Source organism: Heloderma suspectum, chromosome 6 (assembly GCF_057233095.1).
Source record: "Heloderma suspectum isolate Gila_16-S chromosome 6, 16-S_ref, whole genome shotgun sequence".
NCBI classification, from domain to species: domain Eukaryota; kingdom Metazoa; phylum Chordata; class Lepidosauria; order Squamata; family Helodermatidae; genus Heloderma; species Heloderma suspectum.
In genome coordinates this window covers 98,197,651-98,216,297 of record NC_139463.1, presented here as the reverse complement: position 1 = coordinate 98,216,297, position 18,647 = coordinate 98,197,651, and the positions used below count along the sequence as shown (strand labels likewise).

The 18,647-nt window shown below is 46.5% G+C and overlaps 1 protein-coding gene across 3 annotated transcripts; it reads right to left on the bottom strand.

Moving 5' to 3' along the window:
• Window positions 1-196: 196 nt before the first annotated feature.
• Window positions 197-18,244, bottom strand: LOC146342010 (trans-1,2-dihydrobenzene-1,2-diol dehydrogenase-like). 3 transcript variants are annotated; one of them, XR_014783889.1, is made up of 8 exons: window positions 18,013-18,244; window positions 14,907-15,018; window positions 10,996-11,159; window positions 10,457-10,709; window positions 8,816-8,940; window positions 8,024-8,174; window positions 6,884-7,168; window positions 197-5,354 (listed from the first exon to the last, which is right to left on the bottom strand). XR_014783889.1 is itself a non-coding variant. In XM_084805483.1 (7 exons), exons 1-7 carry the CDS (start codon window positions 18,103-18,105, stop codon window positions 7,059-7,061), a joined length of 1,008 nt encoding a protein of 335 aa, XP_084661609.1. In that variant the 5' UTR covers window positions 18,106-18,244; the 3' UTR covers window positions 5,876-7,058. The 3 variants fall into 3 exon arrangements, 2 of the variants coding, with proteins under 2 accessions (XP_084661609.1, XP_084661610.1); XM_084805483.1 differs by lacking the exon at window positions 197-5,354 and having other exon boundaries at window positions 5,876-7,168; XM_084805484.1 differs by lacking the exon at window positions 197-5,354 and having other exon boundaries at window positions 5,876-7,168; window positions 10,457-10,652; window positions 18,013-18,202.
• Between the last annotated feature and the right edge of the window lie 403 nt (window positions 18,245-18,647).

Here is an 18,647-nt window from a genome sequence, read left to right as displayed (position 1 = left end):
CCTGATTGGTGAGAGATTCAGGACAGACAAAGGGAAGGACAGAGCATAGTTAAACTATGGAATTTGCTACCATAACGTGCAGTGATGGCTACCAAATTGGATGGCTTTAAAAGGGGATTAGACAAATTCATGGAGGAGAAGTCTATCAGTGGCTACTAATCATAATGACGACATGCTACTTTTTATTATAATTTTTAATTCTGGTTATGTAATGTTACATAAGTCAAACAAACAAAATCTTCGTTCAAAATCTGACATTTCAATTTCTACCTGGAATTTAAATATTAATTAATTAATTACTTTTATACTCCATAGTTCCTTGCTCACAATTCTTAAGTCCTAGGTCACCACTGACACATCAAGTTTCATTTCAGACATGTTGAGAGAGGAGTCTTGTTCCTTAGATCTCCACTCTCTAAAGCACTATATATGCCAACGGAGGTGTACACCCATAGAATCATAGAATCATAGGGTTGGAAGGGGCCTACAAGACCATCGAGTCCAACCCCCTGCTCAGTGCAGGAAGCCTGATTCCCATGTGGTCTCCCATCCAAGTACTAACCAGGACTGACCCGGCTTAGCTGCCAAGATCAGACGAGATCAGGCACATCCGGCCCTTCGCTCATGTCGTTCTACTGAATTTACAAATTCAATAAATTGTATCCATTCCTCTTCAAACTTATCTGTCTTTAATTGTCCTCGGGCTATCCTTAACTTTTCTGTCAATTTCTCTAGGACAGCGATTTGCCATACTCTCTGGTATCAGCTTTCAATATGAAGCCTGTTACAATCCTTCCAACATTTGGCTATCAACCATCTTGCCTCTAACAGTAAATGGCTCACTAATTCCTAACTTTGCAGACCAATGCTGATCGTTTATATAAATTTAACATGGCTAAATGTGCGGATGGGTGAACCCATTGTCCTGTCATAGAGCTAATTCTTTGAAACACTGTTTTCCAGAATTTATTTACCTTAGGAGACACCCACCACATATGCATATACGTTCCTATACCTGTGCACCCCCTCCAGCACTCCAGGGATATCCCAGGGCTCATCCTTGATCATTTCCTTGGTGTGAGATACCATCTGTGGGTCAGTTTAACATTAATTCCCTATTTTCGTCAATATGTTATAAATGGACACTTATCCCACAATGTATTCCAAATATCTTCTTCTATATGAATTCCAAGGTCAGTTTCTGATACCTTCCAGAGTGGGTCACTTAAGCCTGTTTCAGATGCTACAGTCCACTTTTATAAGTTAGACGTCAAGCCCTTTGTAACTCCTGCATACGTAGTCAACTCCTGTTCGAACGCTGTCAACTTTCTGGTAGCCATAGTTTGTACTGCTGGCTGAGTTAGAAAAGACTGTACCTGTACAATGGTTATCCGCTGTACCCTCTCCGGACTTTCCCCCTTCAATTGTTCCTAACTAATCAACCGCCCATTTTTATAGAAATCCATGAGGCGATAAAGTCCTCTAGATTTCCGATTAGCCACTTCCACTGATGTTAATCTGCCTATGAAGCATGTATGCTGAATAATCGGAGTTAATGGCAAAAGCCCTGGGGATCCATCCTCGATTTCTACACTTTCAACATGGTCAATGTAAATGGGTTCTTTACCTGCTCTAAGGATCAGAATTTATGTTTCCAAAATGGCAACACACTTATTGAAATTCCCTCACACTTTATCCCCTCCATCTAAATCCACTGTTTAGAGACATCTCCTTCTACATGCTACTTCCAGTGTCAGAGGCAGCATGCCTCTGTCTACTAGTTGCTGGGGAACACGGGCAGGAGTGTGCTGTTGCATTCATGTCCTGCTTGTGGGTTTCCCGGTTGACAGCTGGTTGGCCACTGTGTGAACAGAATGCTGGACTAGATGGACCCTTGGTCTGATCCAGCAGGGCTCTTCTGATGTTCTGTATGTGTAGTGTTCTGGATTTGGGCATTCAGGTTTCTATGACAGAAAGGAACCAGTAGAGGGCATCAAAGCCTCAAGAGTGAGAACGAGACTCCTTCCTACCTTTCAGACCAGAAGACACAGAGCCAAGGCAAGGGTCTGCTAGGGCTTTGTTCAAAAATGAAATGCCGGACTTAAGCCTGACCCCCAAGTCACACCATCTGTCTGCCCCAGGAGTCTTTCTCTTCCTTTTGCTGCCCTGTCCTACTTTGCCCATGTTCATAAGCTTTTCAGCTTTTACTTACTTATTAAAACATTTTTAATCTGCTCTCCATCCTTGTGGACAGGATCAGCTCTAGGATAAATAATGCCTGGGCAAAGAGTGCCTTTGGCATCTCCCCCAGTCAGTTTTGCAGTGTTGCCAAGTTGTGTGGGTTGTGCAGAATTTCAAAAACTAGCAAAGTACCCTAGCTGATTTTTTAAAATTTAGAGCAAAATAGAAACTAGCAATTGATAAAAGAAACATATTTCAAAGCCAACTGATGGAAGTTCCTTTTCATAGATCCTTTTCAAGCAACCTGTAAAAGTTAAGACACTTAGGGCACAATCCTATGCATGTTTAGACAGAAAAAAATCCTACAGCTCCCAGCATGCTGGGAGTTGTAGGACTTTTATCTGTCTAAACATGCTTAGGATTGTGTCCTTACTGTGTTTTTTCCAACTTAGCTCACTGTAGACTAGCCTTCCCCAACCTGGTGCCTTCCAGATGTTTTGGGCTTCAACTCCTGTCAACCCCATCCAACATGCCCAATGGTCAGGAATGCTGGGAGTTGTAGTCCAAAACATCTGGAGGACACCAGGTTGGGAAAGCCTGCTGAAAACAGTGCAATAATCAAGCACTGAGCCAGTGAGCTTAGCTCAGTGCCCCCTTCAGCTCAGCACCTAGGCCCACTGGCCAGTTTGCCCATCCCTAAGGCTGGCTCTGCTTGCAGCTACCAGGGTAGTATACAAATACAATTATTATAATACATAATACAATAAATGCTCTAAAGCCACATCCTCATAATCAAGACATAATCAAGACACAAACACAATAGAACAGACAAAAGCAGCCCATTAAAATGCCTGGGCAAACAAATAGGTTTTGAGCTGGCATTGAAACAAGTGCCGTATAGGTGCCAGTCATACGTCCATGCAGAGAGTGTTGCATAGTTCGGTGCCACAACTGAGAACACCCGTATCTGATGTACTCGGAGAGGAGGTTTCAAGCTGACACTGAAACAATTGCAGTGTTGGCGCCAGTCGCACCTGTCGCACGAAGGGTGTTCCATTGTGGGGACACTGCAACCGAGAACGTAACGTACTTGAGGTACTTGGAGAGAAGCCGCCCAACACAGATAGGGCAGTATAGAGAGAGGTGCTCCTGCATATATTTGGGGCCTCCCAAGCTGTTTTGGGCTTGCGAAAGAAACACCATCAGCTAAAAGTGAAACTGCACGTGTAGCCAAGGGTTTCGAACCAGCAAGCATGATTCTGTAGACTGTGTGGGAAAAGCTTGAATCTGATGAGTAGCCCATGAATGATTTTCTCTGCCCTTACGTAGCATTTTATATCCAATCCACTGTTGTCAAATGTGCCTTTGTCTGTATCCAGGTATAAATAGTCTAAGAATTATTTATTTATTAAGCAGATCCACCGATCCTCTCCCATACATGTCTGCCCGTCTTTTGTTCAGCTGAATAATAAAAATAACTCTTGGAAATAAACAGAGGAAAAAATTTCTTTAACAGGCTTTAAAGGTGTAAAGAAAGGCTGTGTACGTAAATAAATGTTGATGTCTGTAATGTTTAAATACTCCTCGTGACCTCTGTGAGGCTATAATGTATCTGAGTATGCCAGAGGCCTACCGTTACTATGTCAAAGGCCTGCTTTTAGTAAGTGAAAGGGGGAGAGGGAGAGAGACAGTAGCTTTTAATGGTTATACACGGGGCCTGGATCAGGTGAATTTAGTTTTGATTGGTCTGGGAAACATTAGATTCTGATTGGCTGGGTATTCTAGCTAGGAGGGAAAAAGCAGTTGGGTGGGTGGAGTGAGTTAGAGTCTGTTGGCTGGTGTGTGATAGAAGGACTAGGGAATAGCGGAGGCTTGAATATTAAGCTATTCCTTCTCTGTGTGATAACCAAACGTTGCTGATGAAGATCAGGAGTAGGAAGCAGGGGGCTGTGTTATGCCAAGAGGCTGTCCTAAGATCTGACCAGGAGGAGGTTACACAAGCAGGCATTAAAAATCAGATAAACTGTCCAAGCAGCCAGTAGTACAAACAGGAGGAGTTTGGGGAGTCAGAGGAAGGCTGTAACCAAGAGCTGGACCTGGTTGTGAGCAAATTTGGCTAGGGTGGAGGTCTGGGGAATTTGGCCCGAGGTTAAAAAAAAAAAAAAAAGTCATTAAGGGAACAATCCTATGCAGAAAAAAGTCCTGCAACTTCCAGCATTCCTATATTGGAATATTCCTAAACAATCCTATACAGAAAAAAGTCCTACAACTCCCAGCATTCTCCAACCAGGAGTCCTGGCTAGGGAATGCTGGAAGCTGTAGGACTTTTTTTCCGTCTAAACATGCATAGAATTGCACTTTAAGAGGCTTTTATTAGCAACAGTGCCTCTTGAGTCCTTAAGAATTGTTGATATGCGTTCTTTTGAAAACCTCAAAGAAAATATGAGTATTTCCCCATGTACAAAATATGTTTAGTAAGTCAACTTGTTTAATAGTTTGAACGGTCTCTCGTGTTGATTTCTGTCTCGTGCCTAAGCCTCTTATACCAAGCTACTAGGCAGTTTGAGCATAGATTATGAGAATTATTGCCTGCAGAAAAGGGCCTACCTGTGCAACTCAGAGTTATAGGCCTTGAAATATAAGCATTGCTAAGAAGAAAGAAAAACCAGAAACCCCACAGGTGGTGGAAGTGCTGCGAGCAAATTCCCTATTAAAGGCAAGTACCAACACCTTTAATTAGGATCGTCAGCAAATAGGCGGCTGGTGCAGCTCCTTCAGAATTGGTATGATATTCTGCCTGGCTGTACTATTTTAGCCTCCATGTTTTGCACTTGCGGAAGCTTCTGGGTCATCTTCGTAGTTGAAAGCTCATCTCTCCTTCTGAACTCTGTCTCCATGTCTTCAACAGCCTTTCCTGGGCTGATTTCAAAGCTAAGATGGTGATGGTTCTTACAGCAGGCTATGAACTGAATGGTGCCTTAGCCTTGCTCATCCATGTGCTTTTACCCACATAGAATTTTAGAATGGGAAGAGACTTTGGAGGTCATCTGGTCCAATCCCCTGCTCGGTGCCGGAGTCTACAGCAGGGATGAGGAGACTTTCAGCCCGAGAGCCAAATTCCAATCTGGGAAAGGTGTCATCTGTGGGTGGCACCAGAGGCAAGATGGCTGTGGCTAATAGCAGAGTGAGCAGGGCCAAAATATCATAATTACCAATTTTAAGCCTACTCAGAAGTAATCAGAACAAAGCTTCTGCATGTCTACTCAGAAGCAAGCAGGACTAGGCTTCTGTATGTCTACTCAGAAGCAAGCAGGACTCTACAGCATCTCTGACAGAACTCCATCCAACCTCTGTTTAAATATCTCTAGGGAAGGGAACCCCACCACTTCTAGAGACAGTCTGTTCCCCCATCGAGCCTTTCTTACCATTAGGAAGTTGCTCCTAATGTTTAGCTGAGATCTCCTTTCTTGCAATTTTCACCCATTCATTCTAGGGGCTCCTTCACACAGGGCTTTTATCCTGCTATGGAGATTGCTTACACACAGAAGTTTGTGGGTCCTGTACATGATGCAGCCCTTCTCCAGGGAACCTCCCACTCATTGTGAGCTCTACTGCGTTGTTTTCCGGGAGGACGAAAGTCTGGCATTTCCCCTCCTCCCACCAAGGAGTTGATATAAATGGAAGTATATTGTTTAAAGTCGCTTTTATTTCAAATAAATCAACAGCACCACCTAGTGGCTTTGTAATGAAACACAGAGAAGTTTAGTGGGGGGGTTTTAAGCCATGTGGAAAGGACCCAATCGAATTCCACAAAGATTCCAGAAGCAGAAGCCCCAGTAAATTGCAGGATCTTTAGCCTTGTGTGATGAAACCCTTAAGGTGTGCTAGAGAAAAAGATGCACCCATCCATTCAGATCTAGGATACAGCCCTGATCTATGTACACTGACCTGGGTGGAAGCTCTAATGAGCACAGCAGGTCTTACTTCCAGGTAAATATGCATAGGATTGCGCTGGTAACAGGAGCTGATATTTCTCACAAACCACCTTCCCCTCTCACTTGCACCCATTAATCCAAGTTCTTAGGACACGCAGTTCCCACCCTCTCACTCTTCCATGCTCACAGCATCTCACTGCCCCTTCACTCCCCATGCCCCACAGCTCTTACTGCAGGTGATCCCAACCTTCTTGGGTTGGTGGGCACTTCTGGAATGTTCAGGGAATGTTGTGGGCACTCTCACAAAAAGACTGCCATGGGGGTGGCTTGCCCATTCATGGTGGGCATGGCTGGTCACAATATACTCCTTCCCCACAAGGCAAACTGATGAGAGTAAAAGAAAAGAAACTTGCCCAAGAACCCAGTTACAAGGCAGAGGTGGGGTCTGAGCACCAACACACAAACCCACTCTCTGGAAGCCAAATAAAGGTGGTGCTGGAGGGCAGCCTTAACTTTTGCAGCATGGCAGCCTCCCAGTTTAATAAAAAATCAGGAGAAGCAGGGAATCTGGCAAGCGCCAAGACAGGTGTCCATGAGCAAATTGGTACCCACAGGCACCCTGTTGGAGATGCCGGCCATTCCGCCTGGTTTTTCTGCATCTCCTGGCCCCATTTTCCTAAGCTCCTTCCCTCTCTCCGATACCCCCTGCTCCATACTATTACTCCCTATTCAGCCTTCCTCATATACACACACAGACACCAACTTACTCCAGAACGTAGAGTCCAAAGTCTGCAAAAGCTGTTTTATTGGCCATATATTCTTTCTCTCTCACTCTCTCCCCGCTCCTCACGTAGTTGAAGGCTGGGTATACCTGTGTGGAAGTTTTGGCTGTGTAAGGAATACAGGATCTCCAGGATTCAAGCAGGGAGAACTGGGAGGGTGTCACACTTTGTCCTGAGGGTACAACACCCCCACCTGCCGGCGTGCTTCATCTAGGATGGAATTGACCAGTTCACTGTCTGCATGGGTCAGGATGGGGCTTTCCTTCAAGCCTAAAAAGGAACAGGAAGAGAGAAAAATCCAGAACTATACTGTTTTCTAGACATAACCCATATTAGTAAGGGCTAAATGCCTCCACAGGAAGTATTTCCTTTTACACAGGTTAAAACAACAAGGGTGCAATCCTATGCATATTTAGACAGAAAAAAGTTGTACAACGTTTTTGTACAACCTTTTCCTCTCTAAATATGCATAGGATTGTGCCCAAAGAGTCTTGTGAAATCTTTAGGGGTGGGCAACACAGGCAGCCCCCCCCCCCAATATTTCAACATTTTAAAATCAATGGTTTGCCACCAAAATTCACTGAAATTGACAGGAGGCAAAATTTGTCCCTTTTAGAGCTTCATAGCCACTATGGAGTGCCGTTTTGTTTCTATATATAGAGAGAAACATATACAGAGAGAAACAAAACAGCATTCCATAGCGGCTACGAAGCACTAAAGGGCCAAATTTCACTTGCTATCAATTTCAGTGAATTTCGGTGGCAAACAGTTGATTTTAAAATAACAAAATTCCACCCCCATCCCAGTGCAGCCCATGGCTGGGGCAGCATGGGGCAAAAATGGGCCCCAGATCTCCCACAGTTGCTCACCCCTGCCTTAAAGGCTAACAAAAGACAATAATTTTTAATTCTTTAAATGTGGCCCAAGAGTCTTCAGTGTTGTTGTTTCACTGCAATGTGTGCACATGCACGCACCAGCAAAGATGCCTATCACTGCATGGCAACAGGCTCAATGAAGTCTCCCACTGAAGTCACTGGGAGCTGCCCCCCAGCCTGGCTCCAGCCTAGATGTATCACTGGGCAGGGGGAGAGGATCTTCATGGAGATTCTAGTCCAGAACTAGTACCTTTGAGGAGGCATTGTCGGACATGTTCCGCTTCATACCGCAGGCCGGTGCTGTTGGTGAAGTGCAATTTCTGGGACGGCAGAGGCAGGTGGAACTCTTCCTTCTGTCCGTTGACCACCAGCTCTGTTGGGCACCAGAAAGGGGATGGAATCTGAAGTGAAAGAAAAGAAACCAAACGTGAGGGAAGATAAAACCGCAACAGCTAGGGAGAGCTGGGGTATGTGTCACAAATTCAGTTCAGGCCGAACTGCCTTTAAACACAGTGGCCTTCAAAGAAAGACAATAGACAACAATGCATTTACTTCTCCATCTTCCATTTCCTTTCCCCCCAGAATGCCTCTTTGCATGCACAGATGGTTTGAACCATGATACCTGGTCTCCAGCTAAAGGCCCCATTTAGGATTTTTGCCCAGGGCTGCCTCCATTCCTGGGTTCCAATGCAAACAAGGCCTCTTTTCCTCTTAGGTCAGCTAAAGTCCCTAAGCCAGGGACGGGGGATCTTAGGCCTGGGGTCCCGATATGACCCTCCAGGTTCCCCAAGTGGCCATGCCCCCAGTTTTTGCTCCCATTCTAAATGGTTGAAATTCCCCTCCTAAGGCTTAGTTAATGGCATTAAGAGCTTTAAGCTAAAGTATATTGATTTTTTTTGTTATTTTTGCCCTTTGCTTTTGTCCACCACCCACCACTGGAATGTGGCCTGTGAGAGCTTATCTGAAACTGAAAGAGTTTCAGTTGGGCTGAAAGGGTTTCAACACCCTGCACTACGACCTTGGCACTAAGACCAGGAATTACCTCGATGATGCCCTTGGTGCCATTAATACTTGCTCGATTGGGCATCTTGGCTGTCATGGTGCAGGTGAGGACAGCCTGACGTTTACCCGAATAGTTCAGGATAATCGAAACCGTTTTGTCCACCCCTAAAGAAAAGTAAAACACAGGCATATCACTGGCAATATGCCCCTGCAAGTCTTTCGCTGCAGTACTGTTCCCCTACTCTGATACGTCAGCATTGTTATGATATGTTTCTTTTTTATTCACTCAAATATTTATCTCCCACCTTTCCACCTGTCACAGAGCCTCTACACCAAATTTGGCTAACAAAGAACTAAAAACCAGAGTCAGAAATTTAAAAACAACAACCTCACAACAAGAAAGGAGAAACTCAAAAGCTCAGCAAAGAAATAGGAGAAAAAGGAGAAGAAAGAGATGGTTTCACAGGATGCCAAAACACGTTTAGAGAAAGGCCCAATTGGGCCTGGGTGCCTTGTTGTCACAGTTCTGTTCTATGTAGGCCATAGTCCGGAGTCCCAATCTGACTGTTCCCCAGAAGACCATGCCTCCTTCTCCTTTCCCCCCAGTCACCAATTGTTTGGTGGTTTTCTGGCTTTTGTGCAGTTTCTTGCCCTATGCAGGGTTTGCCTGGCAGTTAGTTAGTTAGTTAATTAATTAATTAATTGCATTTCTATACTGCCCCATAGCCAAAGCTCTCTGGGCAGTTTACAAAAGTTAAAACATTAAATACAATATAAAAAGTTTAAAAGCCATTTACAAAAAAGCACATAAAAGCACACAAACAATATACACAAACAACATATAACTAAAACCAACACTGAACTATCAGATGTAACTAAAGACATATCCGGGACTGATTAAAATTCATCATGTGCTGCCAAATGCCTGGGAAAAGAGTTGGGTCTTAACCTGGTGCCGAAAGGATAATAGTAATGATAATAATAATTATTAAACAAACCATGGTTTGTTTTCTCAATCCTTGGGTTGTTTGTTTCCCTCCTCCTTTGTCTGCTCCCTCCCTGTACCCCAACTGCCTTTGCTGCCCTGGCATGTAAAGAGGCTGTGCTTTTGACTGCTCTTGCCCATTGCTTCTGTGGCCTGGTGAAACAACCCATGAACAACCCAAGGTTCTAGGTTCATACATCACAATAACCCATGGTTTAAACAACCCGCAGTTCACAACGCAACAACAAGCCATGGGTTCTCTTCGTGGATTGTTTGTGGTTGACAACCCATAGTTAACCCATAGTTTTGGGTTCACACTTAACAACTACCCACAGTTCAACAAAGCATGGGTAATTAAACCATGGATAATCATTACATGCGAGCCATGTTCATACGTCTACAATGATCTCTCATCCAAAGGAAATTAAACCTGGTAACACTGCCCCATAATGTCTCATTGCTCAGGACAGTGTGGAGTGCACGATAATATATTTATTGGGGGTGTTACCATTTGGACTTTCTATCTCACACATGAAAGTGTCTTGGACCAGCACAGGAAGAGCAGTTCCCCTCCCCCTGCTCGCCTGACCAACCCGTTCCTTGCCCCCCACATTTGGTTTTCTTGGGGTGCAATTGCCAAAACTGCTTACTGATATTTCAGGAAAAAGCAAACCCTATGATTAACTGAGTGCTAACCTGTATCGTGCAGCAATCCAGAGGCCAGAATGGACTCTGGCTTCTCTCCATTGAAGACCATACAGGCAACCTGGACACAGTAGCAGCCAATATCCAGAAGTCCTCCACCTCCCAGCTCCTTCTCAATGCATCTGGGAATTGAGAGCTGCGGGCTCCCAAATTCAGCATGAAATAACATCACCTCCCCGACAGAACCCTGGTTGAGTAAGGAACGGATCTTCTCTGAAACAGGGAAAAAATGAGTCCACAAACCCTGGAATACAAAAATGGCAGGGATCCATGTCCATCCATTAGGGGATAACATTGGAATCAGAAGTGATGTAATAGCTTTATTAGGCCCAGCTAAAACCTCACCAAGTAGCAAGCAAGCTTTAACGTTCCTTAAAAAAGGGAGACTTCTACCAGCCGGATATGACACTATTATGACAGGGGTGGACATTAAAAAGGAGAGCCCACAGAACCAGATCTCCACAAGCAGGGTGGGGTGGAGACAACACTAAATCTGTGTCTGCACTTTGACCTCCCCACTTTCCTCATACCTCCATGAGGAAGACCTCCTTTTCCCGAGCTGCCTGCACCATCATCTTCACCTCGGCGGCGTTCATGCCCAGGGGTTTCTCACAGAGCACGTTCTTCCCAGCCTGGATGAAAAGGAGGGTAGCTGGGAGGTGGTATGGATTAATCACCCCTATGTGTACCACATCTGTAAGACAGAGAGGAATAACCAAGATTTGACACAAGCAGGAAGTGGGGGAAAAGAGCTCAAGATGGCTGGATTCTATCCTCCCACTCTATTTCAGGGCAGACCAAACAATATTTTTATCCATACAAAAAATGTTTGCAGCTCCAGGATTTTGGCAGTCTTTGCAAAGAACACTTTTGTTAGCAGACTGCTTGAAGATAGCAGTGTGCAAAACTGAAGCAGACTCTCTCCATTGACCACTGAATGGAGATTGAAAGGAACTAGATAACAAAAAGCAACCCTCCCCCCGTTAAAGGCATGGGTGGACGCTTTTTCTACCCTGTCTTCTGTCTTTTTTCTTACTGCAGAAAATGCATTACAGGGGAAAAAAGACTGAATAGCAGCACAATGCCTTCCAATTGGTAGTGCTAGGAGCCCTCCATCTGGAAGCAACCTGCATGTGGAGACAGTCTGCTTTCATTTTGCATTCACTACTATTGTCAGGCAGTCTGCTAGTAAAAAGAGTATTGTGCAAGGGTCTGTGGCAGCCCCCATGCACAACAACTCAGCAACAAATGTAAAATCCAGCATTATGCTGTGCTTATGGCAACGAATCAAATCCCATATCACAAGCTGCTGACGTACGCCAACGGAACCTCAGACAACCTCAGCACAAGGAGAATGAAAAACAAACCAACCCATGTTTCACATGATCACCAAGTTAGCTGCTTATTAGCAGACCATTTGCCTTCTTAGAAGTAGCAAAAACATTGTGAGGCACACGGATAAACAGATGGCCCCTTTCTGAGAAAAACAGTTTGGAGAGGCCTGAACTTGTGCTTCAAGAGATGTGCCATTGCAGATCAATGGATCCTTTGTTCTCTTAAGACAGGGGTGCAGAACCTGAGATACATGGGCCAAATCCAGCCCACCTGTGATTCCAATCTGGCCCTCTGGGCTTCCCCAAATGGCCATGCTCCCATCCCTTGGCCCCACCCCCTTTCCTCTGATGCTTGGTTGCTGGGTGGTTTCCTGGCTTTTGCTTGTTTCCCCCCTCTATCCTAAACGCTTAAGATGCCTTTCCCAAGGCTTACTTACTGGCGATAAGCTGCAGTATCCTAGCGTGTCATGTACTTTTGGCCCCATCCCTTTGGCCCTGCCCGCCACTGGAATGCAGCCCCTGGAAGCTTCTCCAGAATGGAATTTGGCCCTTGGGGTGCAAGAATTTCGACACCCCTGTTTTAAAAAGAAGAGGAGGAGGAGGAAAGGATAAAAGCCTTCCCGCTTCAGAAGCTTGCAAGCTGAGGATGCAAAGTTTTCTGGCAAATGCAGGTGGTGCCATTTCTAAGCAAGGCTGGCAGGCTCACGCCCCACATGGGCTCCTGCACCTGGCACAGGCCCAGCTTCAGGGATCAGCATCCTTGGATAAATCCCCAGGCGCCACTGCTACCACCAGGCCACTGCAGCTGCTCCTTGCCACTGCAGCTGCTCCTGGCCACTGCAGCTGCTCCTCACCATCACCTGCTCATCACTTGCCTGCCCACCAGCGGTCCGGGTGGGTGAGGGAATAATGGCAACAGCGAGGAGGAGGAGGAGCCGCTGCCATGTGAAGGGGCCGACCGCACGATGTGGTGATGGCTGCCAACTTACACGGCTTTTAAAAGGTTAGACAAATGCATGGAGTTTAGGAAAATGCACTTATTTATTTATTTTATTGCATGTATATCCCGCCTTTTTTCCTCTTGCAAGGCACCCAAGGCGGCTTACGTTCTCCTCCTCCTCTGCTCCATTTTATCCTCACAACAACAACCCTGTGAGGTAGGCTGGGCTGAGAGTCTGTGACTGGCCCAAAGTCACCCAGTGAGCTTCCATGGCCGAGTGGGGACTAGAACCCGGATCTCCCAGCTCCCAGTCCAGCCCTCTAGCCACTACACCATGCTGGCTCACTTTACGTGGGGCTGCCATTGAAGACGGTTCAGAAGCTGCAGCTTGTGCAAAATGTAGCAACCAGGGACAAGAAGGCCCGAACATATAACAGTGATTCTTGCACTGGCTGCCTGTATGTTTCTGAGCCTGCTTCAAGATGCTGGTTTTGACCTTTAAAGCCTTACATGGCTTGGGTCTGCAATACCTGATGGAGCGCCTCTCCTGTCATGAACCAACCCATTCACTACGCTCATCATCTAAGGCCCTCCTTCAGGTGCCTCCTCCAAGGGAGGCTTGGAAAGTGGCAGCAAGGGAAGGTGCCTTCTTGGTGGCGGCTCCCCAATTATGGAATGAACTCCTCAGTGAGGCCTGCCTGGCACCAACATTGTTATCTTTTCAGCACCAGACTTTCCTCTTGTCCCAGGCATTTGGCAGCAGATTATAGGTTTTTACTCAGGTCATAGGATATTGTTTGGATACGTGTGTGTGCTCTGTTTATAGTTTGTAGCTAAAGTGTTTTTATATTATGCATAATACTGTATTTTTAAGGTTTTTAATCTTTGCAAACTGCTCAGAGAGCTTTGGCTATTGGGCGGTACAGAAATGTAATACATGAAATGAAAATGAAATGATAAGGTTGTCAATGCCTGCTAGTCCTCATGATGGCCATTTGCCACTTCCACAGACAGAGGCTGTGTGCCTCTGAATACCAGTCATTGGGGAACAACAACAAGAGATTATGTAGGCTTTAAGTTGGATCCAGCAGGGATCAAGGGGCTGGAGCAATTCCCCTAGGAGTAAAGGTTACAGTGTTTGGGGCGGTTTAGCTTAGAATAAAGACCCTGATGCTGGGAAAGACTGAAGGCAAAAGGAGAAGGGGACGGCAGAGGATGAGATGGCTAGATAGCATCACGGATGCAATGAATATGAACTTGAGCACACTCCGGGAGAGAGCGCAGGACAGGAAGGCCTGGCGTGCTCTGGTCCATGGGGTCACGAAGAGTCGGACACGACTGAACGACAGAACAACAACAACAAGCTTAGAATAAAGATGAAAAATGGGGGAACATGACAGAGGTGTACAAAATTATGCATGGTGTGGAGAAAGTGGATAGGGAGGTGTTTTTCTCCCTCTTTCATAGTATTAGAACCCACAGTCATTCCATGAAGCTGAATGTTGGGAGATGTTGGGTAAAAGGAAGGACTTCTTCACACAGGGCATAGTTAAACTGTGGAATTCACTACCGCAAGATGCAGTGATGGCCACCAGTTTGGATTGCTTTAAAAGGGGATGAAACAAATTCATGGAGGAAGAAGGCTTTCAATGGCTCCTAGTCATGATGGCTATGTGCTACATCTAGGATCAGAGACAATATGCCTCTGTATGCCAGTTGTTGCGGAAGAACAAGCAGGAGGATGCTATTGCATTCCTGTCCTGATTGTGGACTTCCCAGAAGCATCTGGCCACTGTGTGCACAGAAAGCTGGACAAGATGGACCCTCGGTCTGATCCAACATGGCTCTTCTTATGTTCTTATGGCATCTCACCAGAGAAAGTTCCCAGACCTGGAATGGAACCTGTCTGGACAGGAGGCCGTGCTTGGGACCCCCATGTGCAATGCTCTAAGCTCTTTGGCGAAAGGTTCTCACATCTTTATTAATCTCCATAATCTTCCTTCCTTTATTCATTTAAAAAGAGACAAGACCTGTCCTGCTCCTGGCCCTTCTAGGATAGGATAGTACTGAAATCTCCCCAGTAGCCTCAGGTAGAAGACTGGGATGCACGTTTATATGTATGGAAGAAGCGGGATCTCAGGTTTTAGGGCAAAGGTGCTCAGCTCACCCACATCTGGATCCTCAGCCAGTTCCACATAAGAGCCATAGGCCTTGGGGATGCTGTGGTTCTTGGCATATTCTTGAGCTCGGCTGAGGTCTCGAGAAGCAATAGCCACTACCTGCAGGAGAGGAAAGAATTAGTGCGCAGGATCAGCCAGCCTCTAAGCTCTTGTCTGCACATGCTTTAGTGATGCATGTTTTGGTTATGTCCAGGCTAGATTACTGTAATGTGCTCTGTGTGGGGCTGCCCTTAAAAGCGGTTCAAAAACTTCAGCTGGTGTGGAATGGGGAAGTTAGAATGCTTGTGGGAGCTAGGCATTCAGATCATTACATCTATTCTGTGTCAGTTACATTGTTGCCTGTTCATTTGGGGGGTCAGTTTAAGGTGATGGTATAAATATCAACCTTTAAAATCAGGGGTGGGCAGCACATGGCCCACCGGCCACATGCAGCCCCTGAAAAGGGGTTTTGGGGGGATAACGCTTTTTGGAACTTTTAGCACTACAGAGCATTAAAATGGTCAAAGTTAGCTTGTTTACAAGCTAAATCTACCCCTATTATTATTATTATTATTATTATTATTATTATTTTTAAGAATGAGGCGCCCTGCAGATTGCACAACTCCCATGAAGTGCGACCTATGGGAGGGGGATCTGGGGGGCAAAAATGTTCCCGGACCTCCCACAGTTGCACACTCCTATTTTAAACAGTTTGGGACCAGCCTATCTAAAGGACTCCCTGTACTCATATGTACCTGCCTGAGCCAAAGCTCAGGATCTGAGGCCCTGTTGTCTGGCTCATCAGCAACAGCTGGCAAATGCCAAATCCCAAAGACAGGGGGAGTCAGATCTGACACCAGACCCCCCCCTTTTGCAGCCAGAGCAGAGAGAATCGCCGCCTCTCTGAAGTTGGAAAATTGACCTTGGAGCCTTAGGAAAGGCATTTTGGTGGGCTGGGAGGGGAGGAGGCAGGAGAGGCCTGGATAAGAGTTATCCTGAGCCTCCTCCAGCTTCCTTCCCTCCCCTTCTGAAGTGCCCTCGCTAGATGGGCTGAAATGCCTGTCTAGAGGAAATACAGGAGATCATAGGACAGGGAGGACATAGGAAACTTGGAAGCCTCCGAGTTCAGCGGCTTCCGAGTTAATCGATAGGATTGCGCCCTTAGGCTAAAACATGCTGGTACTTTAGTCCCACCCGTTTTGCCTTTGGCCCTGCCCACTACTGGAATCTGGCCCCTGAGAGCATCCCCAAAATTGAATTTGGCCCTCAGGCTGAAAGAAGTTCAACACCCCTGTGGTAAAGAGAGAAGTGACCCAGTCTGAAGATGGGGAAAGGGAGAGAGAGGAGTCACAGATAAAGCTGTGGTGATGTGCCTGTTCAACAGGGTGGATGAGCAGCAGTATCATTGGATAAGGAAAGTACAGGGAGAAGAAGGCTTGAGTGGAAAGATAAGCAGTTCATTCTTAGACACTGAATTTGAGACAATGGCAATCAAGCATCCAAGCAGAGATAGCAGGGAGGCAGTGAGGGGGACAGTTCGGGGGGGGGAGAGAGAGAGAGAGAGAGAGATGGGCAACATCCAAGTGGCAGGTTGCATGGGTGTGCAGGATGATGTGATAACAGATAATTGGCTCTAGGAAACATCTGCTTATTGGTCAGGGGCGTTGAACCTCTTTCAATTTCAAAGAAGCTCTCAGGGGCAATATTCCAGTGGTGCACAGAGAGAGGCTGCCATTACCAAAGGCAAAGGGGGCAAGGCCAAGGGCAAAGTACCCAAAGCACCAGAATGTTGTTGTTGTTCAGTCGTTCAGTCGTGTCCGACTCTTCGTGACCCCATGGACCATAGCACGCCAGGCCTTCCTGTCCTGCGCTCTCTCCCGGAGCGTGCTCAAGTTCATATTCATTGCATCGGTGAGGCTATCTAGCTATCTCATCCTCTGCCGTCCCCTTCTCCTTTTGCCTTCAGTCTTTCCCAGCATCAGGGTCTTTTCCAGTGACTTTTTTCTTCGCATTAAGTGGCCAAAATATTTGAGCTTCAGCTTCAGTATCTGTCCTTCCAATGAGCAGTCAGGGTTGATTTCCTTTAGGATTGACTGATTGGACCTCCTTGCAGTCCAGGGGACTCGTAGGAGTCTTCTCCAGCACCACAGTTCGAAAGCATCGATTCTTCGGCGCTCAGCCTTCCTTATAGTCCAGCTCTCACTGTCATACGTTGCTACTGGGAAAACCATAGCTTTGATTATACGAACCTTTGTCGGCAAGGTGATGTCTCTGCTTCTTACTATGCTGTCTAGGTGAAAGCACCGGAATACCTGAGCTTAAACCATCTTACTGCGAGTAAATAAACGTTAGGAGATGCATTTCAAGCTTTCAGAAAGGGAAAAAAGCATGCCAACGCTGGGAAACCACTCAACAACTGGTGTCTGGGGGAAAGGGGCTAGCACCAGGGTAAGGGAGTGTAGATATCTGGGGAACCCTGGAGGGCCAATTTGGCACCCAAGCTGGCCAGATTGGCCCACGAGCCTGAGGTTCAATACCCCTGATATAAGTGGTACTGAAAGTCATGGGATTTTGTGAGTTCATCCAGGGACAGCACGTGTAGAGAAAAGTGCAGAACAGATCCCTAAGAATATCCCTGAAAGTTATACCCTGCGCAGCTACTTTACTATCATGCCCTGCTGGGTGTGGTTGATGGGAGTTGCAGGCCAACACATCTGAAGGGTGCCAGGTTGGCACAGGCTGATGTAGAAGTTCAGATACCTAATCACGTAATTTAAATTTTTATAATGATTATATCTGTTCAAGAAAATTCACAGTTATGCCAGCTGACCCTCCACCAGGAGAAATTTCTTTATTCGACAACTTTGCATAAAAGCAACGGGAGGTCGATCAGTTGATTCTAAGAGGCCTTTGTGCTCTCCACTGGATATCGTATGTTTTTTTTTAAATTGTGATGAGAAGTTATATAACTCGCAGTAACAGGGAAAAAACACAGAGAGACAAAACTCAATCGGCAGGGGACAGCGCTCGCCAAATAGGAACAGCCCCTAACATTAGGAAGGGATACCGACAACTCTCTACCCCTTTCCCTCGCAGACTTAGTTCCTCCGCTACCTGGTGATCCTCGGGTGGCAAAGTTTTCAGGGCGACTAGGAAATCGTGGGCGATCTTCCCTGCGGAGCAGATTCCCCAGCGGGTGGCCACCATGGCGGAAGAAGAAGAGGACAAGAGGCGGCAGCAGCAGAACCCGGAAGAAACGCAGTGCAAGCCTGGGCGGAGATCGGCATGGGACGACCCCCCCACAGCTCGAGTTCGCCACTTTCGAGGTCTCGGGACTCCTCCGGGACAGTCTGGGTGAAAGGGAGCCAGCAGAGGGCAGCAAAGGCACAGGATTGGGACAGGGGCGCCCCGGTTCTCTGAGAGGCTGGGGAATCGAAGTAAGGCAGGGCAAGACAAGGCCAGGAACTCCTGGGCTCTTCTAGGTCAGGGGTGGGCAACCTGTGGTCCTCCGGATGCTTTGGCCTACAACTCTCATCAGCCCGAGCCAGCACAGCCAATAGTGAGGGATGATGGGGCTTGTTGGCCCAAACATCTGGAGGGCCATAAGTTGCCCACCCGTTCTAGGTCTGCCTTTCTAGAACTGGTGCCCTCCAGATGTTTTTGGACTACAATTCCCAGCATTCCTGACCATTGGCAGGGATTGCTGGGAGTCAAAGTAAAGCAGACATGGCACTTCCCACCCCACCCTG